At 40.3% G+C, this 10,284-nt stretch overlaps 1 protein-coding gene and 1 non-coding gene across 2 annotated transcripts; both read left to right on the top strand.

Moving 5' to 3' along the window:
- The first annotated feature begins 1,435 nt into the window (after positions 1–1,435).
- Positions 1,436–9,488, top strand: ddx54 (DEAD (Asp-Glu-Ala-Asp) box polypeptide 54). Its single transcript, XM_049604559.1, has 20 exons — positions 1,436–1,718; positions 3,608–3,734; positions 3,905–3,975; positions 4,065–4,253; positions 4,340–4,389; positions 4,500–4,541; positions 4,636–4,731; positions 4,837–4,958; positions 5,072–5,133; positions 5,265–5,396; positions 5,492–5,702; positions 5,823–5,954; positions 6,080–6,301; positions 6,393–6,466; positions 6,561–6,776; positions 7,782–7,930; positions 8,050–8,163; positions 8,265–8,375; positions 8,474–8,571; positions 8,768–9,488. The coding sequence occupies exons 1-20, from the start codon at positions 1,599–1,601 to the stop codon at positions 9,043–9,045; spliced, it is 2,616 nt and encodes an 871-aa protein (XP_049460516.1). The 5' UTR covers positions 1,436–1,598; the 3' UTR covers positions 9,046–9,488.
- On the top strand, positions 1,844–1,915 carry trnac-gca (transfer RNA cysteine (anticodon GCA)). Its single transcript has one exon. It is a non-coding gene; the product is annotated as a tRNA-Cys (tRNA).
- Positions 9,489–10,284: the final 796 nt, after the last annotated feature.

Below are 10,284 nucleotides of genomic sequence, written 5' to 3'. Positions count from 1 at the left end.
TGTGACAGTTGTTGCATGGATGGGTAGGCTTTGCCTGCCAAAATGTCCTATGCAGTCACTTCAGGAAAAGTTACGCAACATAAAAGAAAAGCTCTGATTGCACCGTGAGTTTTGAGTTATATAAATATATAGTCATCACAATAAAGGCATGTTAGGGCAAGGTATTCTACATGTCTAAAGAAGGTTCTTCAGTTTGCTCAGACAGATAAAACGAAAATAGATTATTCTGCAAAATGTGCAACCTAATGACCTTAATTTGAGATTACAGCACAGTGTTACACTGGGAACTGCAAGACATGGGTACTGCCAGCTCCTTTTGTCACATCATGCTCTACAGACATAGAAATGACAAATCTGGGTTATATATTATTAACAAATGTAGATAAAGGGGTTGATGAATAAAATAATCCAAGTCAAAGTTAATGCAGTTCATGTAACTCATAAGACAAATAATGTTTATCGTGTTATCTGCTTGTACATGACTTGTCCCTGTTCTCACTTGAACAATTTCAGTGTTCAGCTGGTTCAAATAAAACAAAGAGATAATTATCATGGCAAAGATTTTGAATTTATATATACTGACTGAGGGAGGGAGATAAAGCACCTCCTGCGATTAAATCAGTATTGGACTGTGTATAATACATCTCAGCATCAGAGACGTTGCTGCAGAAAATTAGGGTGTAATTGAGATTCAAAAAAAGACTCTGCTACGAGACATCTGTGCCAGCCTTTCAAGTGCACACACAGAGATGCTAACACAATATAAGATGCAGCAGGGCGAGGATGCTATATGTATGCTCTCTCTCATAAATCAGTTGAAAAGCAACATTTCTCTCTGGTATTTGTGCAATAAATAGATAGATAAACAGAGAGAAGAAACTTAGAGTAGATGTCACTCTGCTTTTGCAATAACAGATTAAATACTATAAACAGAAATGAGGCAGTTTGACAAGATATAAAAAGCACATGAGATCCTAAGTGCAGGTTTTTTAAAGATGAACCAAAAGAGCCTGACATCTGCAGATCAGAGTATGGGATAGTGCCCCTCTGTTTCTGTTCGCCAGAGCTTATAGATTTCAAACAAAATATCTTCACAGAATTAATGAAGTTAATTTGAGGAGAATTGAAAAAGCAAGACCGGAACATTGTGTGATATGATTAGATTTAGCTGCTGCATTATTGGCTTTGAAGTATGGTTCATCCAATGTGCATCCTTTATGAAGAAATGAGACATTGTTACATCAGCAACTATATGAAGAGGTGTTATAAAGAGTTAAAGATGATAGATATATCACACAGCCTACAATATATTGGCATAAGAGGAAGTGGAGCTGGAGTAACATAATGTTATAAGACTATTTAGCAGCACACGCTCTGTGGCAGTAGGTGGCGGTGTTGAGCTTTACGCAACACACCAGACCGGAAGAAGAAGACGGAAGCCGAAGAAGAAGCCCACACGTGTATCCAACATGTCTGCCCACCGTGTTTACGTGTGTTGACATGCTATGAGCTGTGTTGACAAGTTTGACGCTGTTTTATTCAACAAACTGTACAGTAAAGTCTTTGAAAGCAGTCTAAGGGAGAATTAAAGCGTCAAGATGGCGCAGAGGAAGAAGAAACTGACGAAGAAGAAGAGACACACAGCCAACAGGGAGCCGGAGGCAGACTCTGACAGCGGAGACTTTGAGCTGGCTGCTGAAATTAAAGACGATGACTCTGTAAGTAACAACACTTGGAAAAGAAACAACTCACTTGCAATAGACCTCAGAAGCAACCATTTTCTTAATGGAGCACACTTTGTCGTAATTGTACGATAGGTTTCACCATGTAGTAGTACGTGTCTGGGGGTATAGCTCAGTGGTAGAGCATTTGACTGCAGATCAAGAGGTCTCCGGTTCAAATCCGGATGCCCCCTGAAAATAATTTTCATCAATTTGGTTTATGATTCATATATACTATATAATAAAATATAACTTGTGTCGAGGATTATGTGTACATGTTTGCCAAAGTAGTCTGAGAGACTTTTAAAAGGCATGAAAAACTGTCATTAGCATGTAACATACCTTGATGAGCCACTTCATTGAAACCACTGACAAGTACAGTTGACTCTGTAACATATTACCAGCTGATGTCAAACTGATTACAGTTTTTAAACCCTGTACAACAAAGGTCACGTGCTGGCCAAAAGCAAACCAGAGCTGTACCCAGTCTTAGCTAAATGGTCTCAAATCTTTAAGGGGTGTTAGTGTTTTGGTGTATTGTGGTATGTGTACTTTAGTATGTGTATAGTGATATGTCTGTTGTAATGTGTGGATTGTGGTTTATTTTGCCTGCTATGTTTATAGTGTATTGTGGTTGTATGATGTTGTTAAACTGTATATTTTTAATAACATTTAAGTCTACATCTAAAAGCATTTAGGGACAAGAGTTGAGAATTAGCAATAGCTATAAACTCTCTATGTAACACATCAGTCCCATACTTTGTATCGGAACTATGTTAAATTGCATTGTCCCTATCAAAATAATAATAATAATAAAAAAGGATAATGTGCCTTGTCCCAAAGGGACAAAGAGCCTCCAAATTTCCCAGATCCCAGTCTGATTGCGCATCTGTGGGAAGTGCTGGTACTGCAAAGGTCCAGTGTTTGTGCCTTGCAGGTCAGAGCCAAGTCCGATCCATGGTGGGACCTCTGACCTCTCAAAGCATGGACTCAAGACCTTTTGGGGTTTCCTGTGGTGTCTGTCCTGTGGTTCTTTTATTGGATTGGGATGCTAGGACCCAATTTTTCATATCAGGGCATGGTATTGTGACAAGATCATCAGTGTTATTCACTTCACCTGTCAGTTGTTTTAATGTTGTGCCTTATTGTTACAAGTGTCAGAACTTTTGTTTATATGAATTATAACATAATACTCTCTATGGTATTGTGATGGTAACTTTATTACATTATGTAAACTTATCATTTTTTATTCTAATTGTTGAGGATACATTTGTGTTGTGTTTCTGTTGACATTTAGTTTAGTCAACAGAAAATCAAATAATAGTTAAGCTAATCCATCAGTCTCTTTACGTCCATCTTTACTCAGATGTGTTTTGCTTATTATTGCACCTTTTAGATGTTTGACTTTCACTATGGAGAATAATTTGTTTGCTGAGTTTGACAGTGGAGTGCTGTTTTCATATGCATCTGCTGAAAGTGGAAAGTCTCTCTGTGCTCATCTTAAATCTGAGTTTAGCACATGCATATACGAACAGGATTTTGTGACATCACAACTAATTCTAGCCAGTTGTGGTCCAGCATAAAAGTTACACAGTGTGATGTGGAAACCTGAAACCTCAACTGAATAAACGCTGCAAATGGATTTTTTTGTGAATTTGGAGACATCCTGTGTCCAGCAATTAAGCTTTTGAAATAAACAATATATCTATATTCAGAGACTGTTTGAATGCTTCAACTACTTTAGAACTGTTACCTTGTCAGGGAAAATGTGTACTCCTCCTTACATCAGAAACATGTTATTTCAACTTATGAATTCAGCAAAATGTCTTGCTTTTTGGTAACTGTCATGTTGTTAACATGCTATTGTTGTGTCTCTGGTCACACAGCCAGGGAGGAAACTCCCACGGTTCCCGACCACTTCAGACTGCCTGTCAGATGTGGAGCCTGACACCAGGGAGCTGGTCAGAGCACAGAACAAGAAGAAAAAGAAGTCTGGAGGCTTTCAGTCCATGGGTAAGACCCTGGGAAGAGTGCACAAATAGGGCTGCGTGTCCACTAGTTGCTTCCAGTATTAGAAATCTGCCTGTGTATATGTTAATTTGAGCTAGAAAATATATGATTTACATCTGACATCATGTTTCCCCAGAGGCAGTGTTGTTTAACTACATTATGTATGATTTCAGGTCTCAGTTATCCTGTATATAAAGGTGTCATGAAGAAGGGTTACAAAGTCCCTACTCCAATCCAAAGAAAGGTAAGTCCACTTCAGGATCCTGTATTCAAACATTTGTGATTTTTAACAGCACAGTATTTTATGCACAATTCTTCTCTTCTCCTCTTTAGACGATCCCAGTGATTTTGGATGGCAAAGACATTGTAGCTATGGCTAGGACTGGCAGTGGTAAGACGGCTGCCTTCCTTGTGCCCATGTTTGAGAAGCTGAAGGCCCCTCAAGCCCAAACAGGAGCCAGGGCCCTCATCTTGACTCCCACCAGAGAGTTGGCCCTGCAGACCATGAAGTTCACAAAAGAGGTCAGACGAACTGCAGAAGAGCTTCTGTGATTATTATTTAGCACTGTCCCTGATGTCTGTCTCTCGCTGTGGTGTGTGTTTTATAGTTGGGGAAATTCACCAGCCTCAAGACTGCCTTGATCCTCGGTGGAGACAGGTGTGGTACCTCTCAGTATTCTTGTCCTGCTAATTTTCTGTCATATTCTGACCTCTATAGATTTGTCTTTTAACCCTGAAATAAATGTAAATGTCTCTTCTCTTTTCCAGAATGGATGATCAGTTTGCTGCTCTTCATGAGAACCCTGACATGTGAGTGTTTTGTTGTAGCGCTAACTCATGATGTCATTTCCCCCCCCAGCCATGTACTGTACGTAGTAATCCTGATATCTGCTCTTTCCCCCAGAATCATTGGAACCCCCGGTCGTCTCATGCACGTTATCAAGGAGATGAACTTGAAGCTGCAGAATGTGGAGTACGTGGTGTTTGACGAGGCTGACAGGTGAGAAATGGAGTTGTCTGAAGGTGTCACATTTTCATTTCACAGCCTGGATCCACACTTGCATCCATGTATGTGTGAACGTGTTGGTGTTCTTCCTCCGCTCAGGTTGTTTGAAATGGGTTTTGCTGAGCAGCTTCAGGAGATCATCCAGAGGCTCCCAGACACCAGACAGACTCTGCTGTTCTCTGCCACGCTGCCCAAACTGCTGGTGGAGTTTGCCAGAGCTGGTGAGATCAACAATAACTTCTGTTTTACATGCATCCATCATGATTGAAAATGTTTGGAGCATCATCACTTAATCATCATGAATCATCAATTATTTTTTTTTTTATATTTCCAGGGCTGACTGAACCCGTATTAATTCGTTTGGATGTGGATTCAAAGCTCAGTGACCAGATTAAGGTTAAGATAATTTGAGAATTTAAATAAGTATGACTGTTACAGTGCATGTTGCATCTAAAGCTTGGAGCTAAATCCTCTTCTCATATCTGTCTGCCCTGTACATATTTTTAATTTCTACTGTCTTCCCTCAGCTGTCATTTTTCCATCTGCGTATGGACGACAAGCAGGCACTCCTGCTTCACCTGTTAAGGAACGTGGTGAAGCCTCAGGAGCAGACAGTGGTTTTTGTAGCCACCAAACACCATGTAGAGTACCTTAAGGAGGTAAGGTACCAAAAGCCAAATAACTCTGGGGTTTTTGTCTCTGCAACAGCCTTGATTTGTGGTAAATTTTACATTTCTGCCATTCTGATCTCCAGCTGCTGATTTCAGAAGGTGTGGAGTGTGCCTACATCTACAGTGCCCTCGATCAGACTGCCAGAAAAATCAACATAGGGAAATTTGTGCATCGGAAAGCCATGGTGCTAATTGTGACTGATGTTGCTGCTCGTGGTATAGACATCCCTATGCTGGACAATGTCATCAACTACAACTTCCCCTCAAAGCCCAAGCTCTTCTTGCATAGAGTTGGTGAGTGGCTTATAATGAATTATGATCTCAACTGTGAATTTTTTGTTTATATTTTTGTACAGTTAATGTGACAAATGAGGATTATTTGGCCATCAATCATCACCTGTCTTTCCCCATCAGGTCGTGTTGGACGCGCTGGGCGCAGTGGCGTAGCCTACAGTATGATTTGTCCAGATGAGATGCCTTTTGTCTACGACCTTCACCTCTTCCTTGGAAGGCCTGTTCAGTTCGCCACACCTGAACACACACAGGGTAGGCTTTACAGATAACCTACCAAGACTTCAACTGATAATGAACTCTTTGATTGATTAGTTGTCAGAATCGTTGCCTTTCTGCTGTCACACTCTCCAACCTTAATGTCTCCTCCTCTCCTCCAGATTCAGAGGGTGTGTTTGGTCGAGTCCCTCAGAGTATCCTGGATGACGAAAGTTCTCATCTGATCACGGCTCACGAGAACTCCCAGGACCTGCAAAACCTGCACCATGTCTCGGAGAACGCCTACAAGCAGTATCTCAAGTCTCGACCAAACCCCTCACCTGAGTCCATCAGAAGGGTTAAAAGCACAGATTTGTCCAGCATGGGTGTCCATCCATTCCTAGGTCAGTTTGGAGGAGGATGAAATGTGAAGAGAGCAGTGATGATGGTACTCAGACAGCAGGTGTTAACAGGTTTTGATTAATCTTGTTTCAGGGTCAGGTCTAGAGAAAATGGAACTTGAGCGCCTTCATTTAGTCGATGCCATCAAAGGCTACAAATCCAAATCTGTGAGTTACTGAAGAAAATAATGCAGATATCTCACAGCGCTGCAATTTCCTGAAAACACTTGATAAAAAAAAATCTCCTTTCTTCCTCTTGCAGACTATCTTTGAAATCAACTCTAACAGTAAGACCCAGGCTGGTGAGGTGATGCGGACCAAACGCTCCAAGGACACACGGCTGGTGGAAAAATTCAAGAAACAGAGAGACAGCCTGGCTGAAGAAAGCCAACTGCACCAGTCTGCCAACCCATCCACTTCCACTTCCACTGCAGATAATTTCACACACACCACAGGCGAAGACGAGGACGATATAAAGGTAAGAAACTGTCATGCCACAGTGGTAGACTGGGCAATATCTGGATAATATATTGATATTGTGAATAAGTCTAGATATCATTTAAGATTTTTGATATTGTAATGTGGTAATATGGCATGAGTGTTGCCTTTTCTGCTTTAAAAGGCTACATTACAGTGAAGTGATTTATTTGCCTCTACACACTGAGTCATTATATCCTCATTACTTATGATCATACTATCAAAAGTGCTGTGTAAATATATTGTGAAAGCACCAATAATCAACCCTACAATGTCGTTGCCATGCCGACAGTAAGGTATTTGGTCAAAAATCTCATGGTATTTGATTTTCTCAATATTGCCTAGCCCTGTTTTGTGGTTTTATGATTTCAAATCAAGCATTTAAAGCATGTTTTTTTTTGAGCATTTTTGTTAGATTTAAGAGCCACGAGAATGTAGCCCAGACACCAAAACAAAATTCACCTAAAGTAGGAATAAAATAAAAATAGTTATCCATTATATGGCAAAAGGCACAGAGGCTGCAAAAGATAACTTTCATCATCGATTAATCTGCTGAGTATTTTCTCGATTTATTGATTTGTCAGAAAATTGATAAAATGTCACAATAGCAATTTCCTACAAGCCATTTATGTCATCAGATGTCTTGTGTTGTCTGACCTGTTCCCCCAAACCCAGAGATGTTCACTTTAATGTTTGTCATGATAAAGACAGGCAGCAAACCTTCAAAACTGAGACACTAGAATGATTGAATGTTGGCATTTTTGCTTTACAAATTGCTTAAAAGATTAATCGTATATCAAAACAGTTGCCGATCCACGTCCTGTTGATTGTCTAATCATTAATTAACTTATCAATACAGCTCTAAAATACTAAACTATTAGAACTGCTCATAAAACAGGGTGGCACCTCTATTTTTTAATAAGTATTGTTGCAAATCCTAACACAGCACTGTAAATACCAACCTGGATGTCGATGTTTAACATGTAATTCTTCATGTCACCACCAGGGGGTGTTCTCTGCAGTGGTAGGAGGTAAAAAGCGAGGCCAGCATGCAGATGGTGAAGACCATCAAAAGAACAAGAGAAGCAGACAGTCAGGCAAAGATGAGGAATATTACATCCCCTACAGACCCAAAGACTTCAACTCTGAGAGAGGGTGAGGCCTGAAGCATCTGATTTTTTTTTTTGATTTTTTTTTTTTTATGTGGACATCAGACATGATTAAAATGTGTTGTTTACGTATTATAACCTGTGATTCATGCCTTGTGGTGTTAGGTTAAGTCTTGGAAGAGAGGGCAGTGCCTTTGAGCAGCAGGCCTCCTCGGCTGTCCTGGACCTCATGGGAGATGAAGGAGACAGGTTGAACCAGCACAAGAACATGATGAAATGGTGAAAAACTTACATTCACTCTAAATCTGTCTCTCCTCTTTCTGACACCTCGTGCTTGTGATTCTTCCTACCATAACGTTGTGTCTCTCTGGGATCTTTAGGGACCGTAAGAGGAAGCGCTTTGTGAAAGAAGCAGGAAAGGAGGACCAGAAGAAGAAGCTCAGACTAGATGGTGGACAGGTCATCGATAACAAGAAGAACAAGAAGAACTTGTATCCTTTTTTTGTACTTGTTAACTTAACTGTTTTCTCTGACTCTGACAATATTTAGCTGTGTTTTTGTAATGTTGTATCACTTAATGACATGTCAGTTACGAGGAGTGGAAGAAGAGATACAAGATTGATGATGGAGGATCTGGCTCAGATGGAGAAGCAGGAGGAGCTCGAGGAGTGAGGAGACCAGGAGGAGGTAAGAGAGCATCTGTAGCCTCACCTTGAACTCTTTAGAACTAATCCATTACATCTGATGGACGAAAAAGTCATACGTAATAAGGTCTACAAATAATTTGAAATGTTATTCATAGGTTAAATTATTAGATTAATACATAAACTATAATATTAAAGATATTTTGTCTTTAATCCTCGATTCTCTATCTGTCTCTCAGGTCGTGGCCGAGGTCGTGGTCGTGGCCGCGGTCATGGTCCTAACTTCCAGAGCCCCGTCAGAGCGCAGCAGACGCCTGGTGGCAGCAGAGTGCGCTCAGAACTGAAGACAAAAGAGCAGATCCTGAAGCAACGCAAGAAAAATCAGAAGCACCAGTTCCTGCAGAGTGGAGGCCTGAAGAACCTGCGTAAAAAGAACAAACAGTGGCTCGGAGAGGTTAAGAAGTCAGGTTTTGGACGGGGTGGTCAAAAGAAGGGGAAGATGAGGAAGAAACTCTGAGGAGGAGGACACGGGGAGAACTGTCGCGGAGGGATGATGACGTGAGACGGAGGGCACCATGATCTTTGATGGTTGTGGATTAAAGGAGAAGAAGAGTTGAGGAAAGCAGAGATGAACTTCACCTTTTTCCATCATTGCCTTCTGAACTCTAAATTTGACACAGAGTAAGAATGATCCAGTGAACTAGATTTCAAGTGTGTTGGCGGATTCATGTTGTGAGATATTTCTATACACATTATTAACACAGAAAAATACAGATGTGAATAAGACAACATTCTGTGTCGTCTTTATTTGCAGTCAGTTATATATTGATACCAAAAGAAGTCTGTTTATGATGTGACCTTCCAAAATATGTACATTTTCAGTCTTGAATCTGTGTTTCATACACTGTATCTGCTCAAGTAATTGATGAGAGGACAACCATTAAATTACTCGCCAACTAATTTGATAACTGATTTGAGTAATTTGCAAAGAAAAAATGTCAAAATTCTTCGATTCCAGCTTCTTAAATGTGAATATTTTCTGGTTTTTTTACTCCTCTACAAGAGTAAACTGAATATCTTTGGGTTGTGGACAAAACAAGACATTTTATAAACTAAACGATTTATTACTTGAGAAAATTATCAACAGATTAATCAGTGAAAAAAGTGGTTAGTGTGCAATGGTAAATGGATTTACACTCAAAGCACTTTTGCACATCTTGTCATTCACACACTGGTGGACAAGGTGACCATACAAGCTTCCACCTGCTACTCAGTTAACAATTTACACACACTCATACACTGATAGAACAGTGCAATGAGGTGCAATTTGAGGTACGATAAATGAGGATTATCTGGCCATCGTTCATTACCTGACTTTTCCCATCAGGCCTTGTGGGAGACGAGATGCCTTTGGTCTATGACCCTCACCCAGGATGATGTCATTTGAGGACGTCAGACTTTGCAAACCAGGGTGTCTACAGGTATCGGACACATGCCTTGAAGGCCCTTTCAAGATAATTTTGAACCAAATTTAGACAGATTTTTGGACAAATCGTCTTTTTCTTATTCAGCTTGTATAAATGTAAGTAGTATATATGTACTGCAGCTCTGTGCAGTGGAAGGTTCTGTCTAGGACTATGGTTAAGCGAGTGACTTAGGAAAATCTACATTTTATCAGCAGATAAGTGCAAGTATAAAGTAAAGACAGTATAAGATTCAGTGGTATGTGTACAAATTTGTGGTGGATGTAATTGCA

This window comes from Epinephelus fuscoguttatus, linkage group LG18 (assembly GCF_011397635.1).
Source record: "Epinephelus fuscoguttatus linkage group LG18, E.fuscoguttatus.final_Chr_v1".
NCBI classification, from domain to species: domain Eukaryota; kingdom Metazoa; phylum Chordata; class Actinopteri; order Perciformes; family Serranidae; genus Epinephelus; species Epinephelus fuscoguttatus.
The sequence above is the reverse complement of the archived record's forward strand: the minus strand, read 5'-3'. Positions and strand labels throughout refer to the sequence as shown.

Bases quoted from the DNA above. Each gene is read 5' to 3' on its own strand.
- ddx54 (XM_049604559.1), top strand. From the start codon at position 1,599: ATGGCGCAGAGGAAGAAGAAACTGACGAAGAAGAAGAGACACACAGCC. The intron at 3,735-3,904 runs GTAAGACCCTGG...GTATGATTTCAG, and splicing joins TGGAGGCTTTCAGTCCATGG to GTCTCAGTTATCCTGTATAT. The intron at 5,703-5,822 runs GTGAGTGGCTTA...TTTCCCCATCAG, and splicing joins GCTCTTCTTGCATAGAGTTG to GTCGTGTTGGACGCGCTGGG.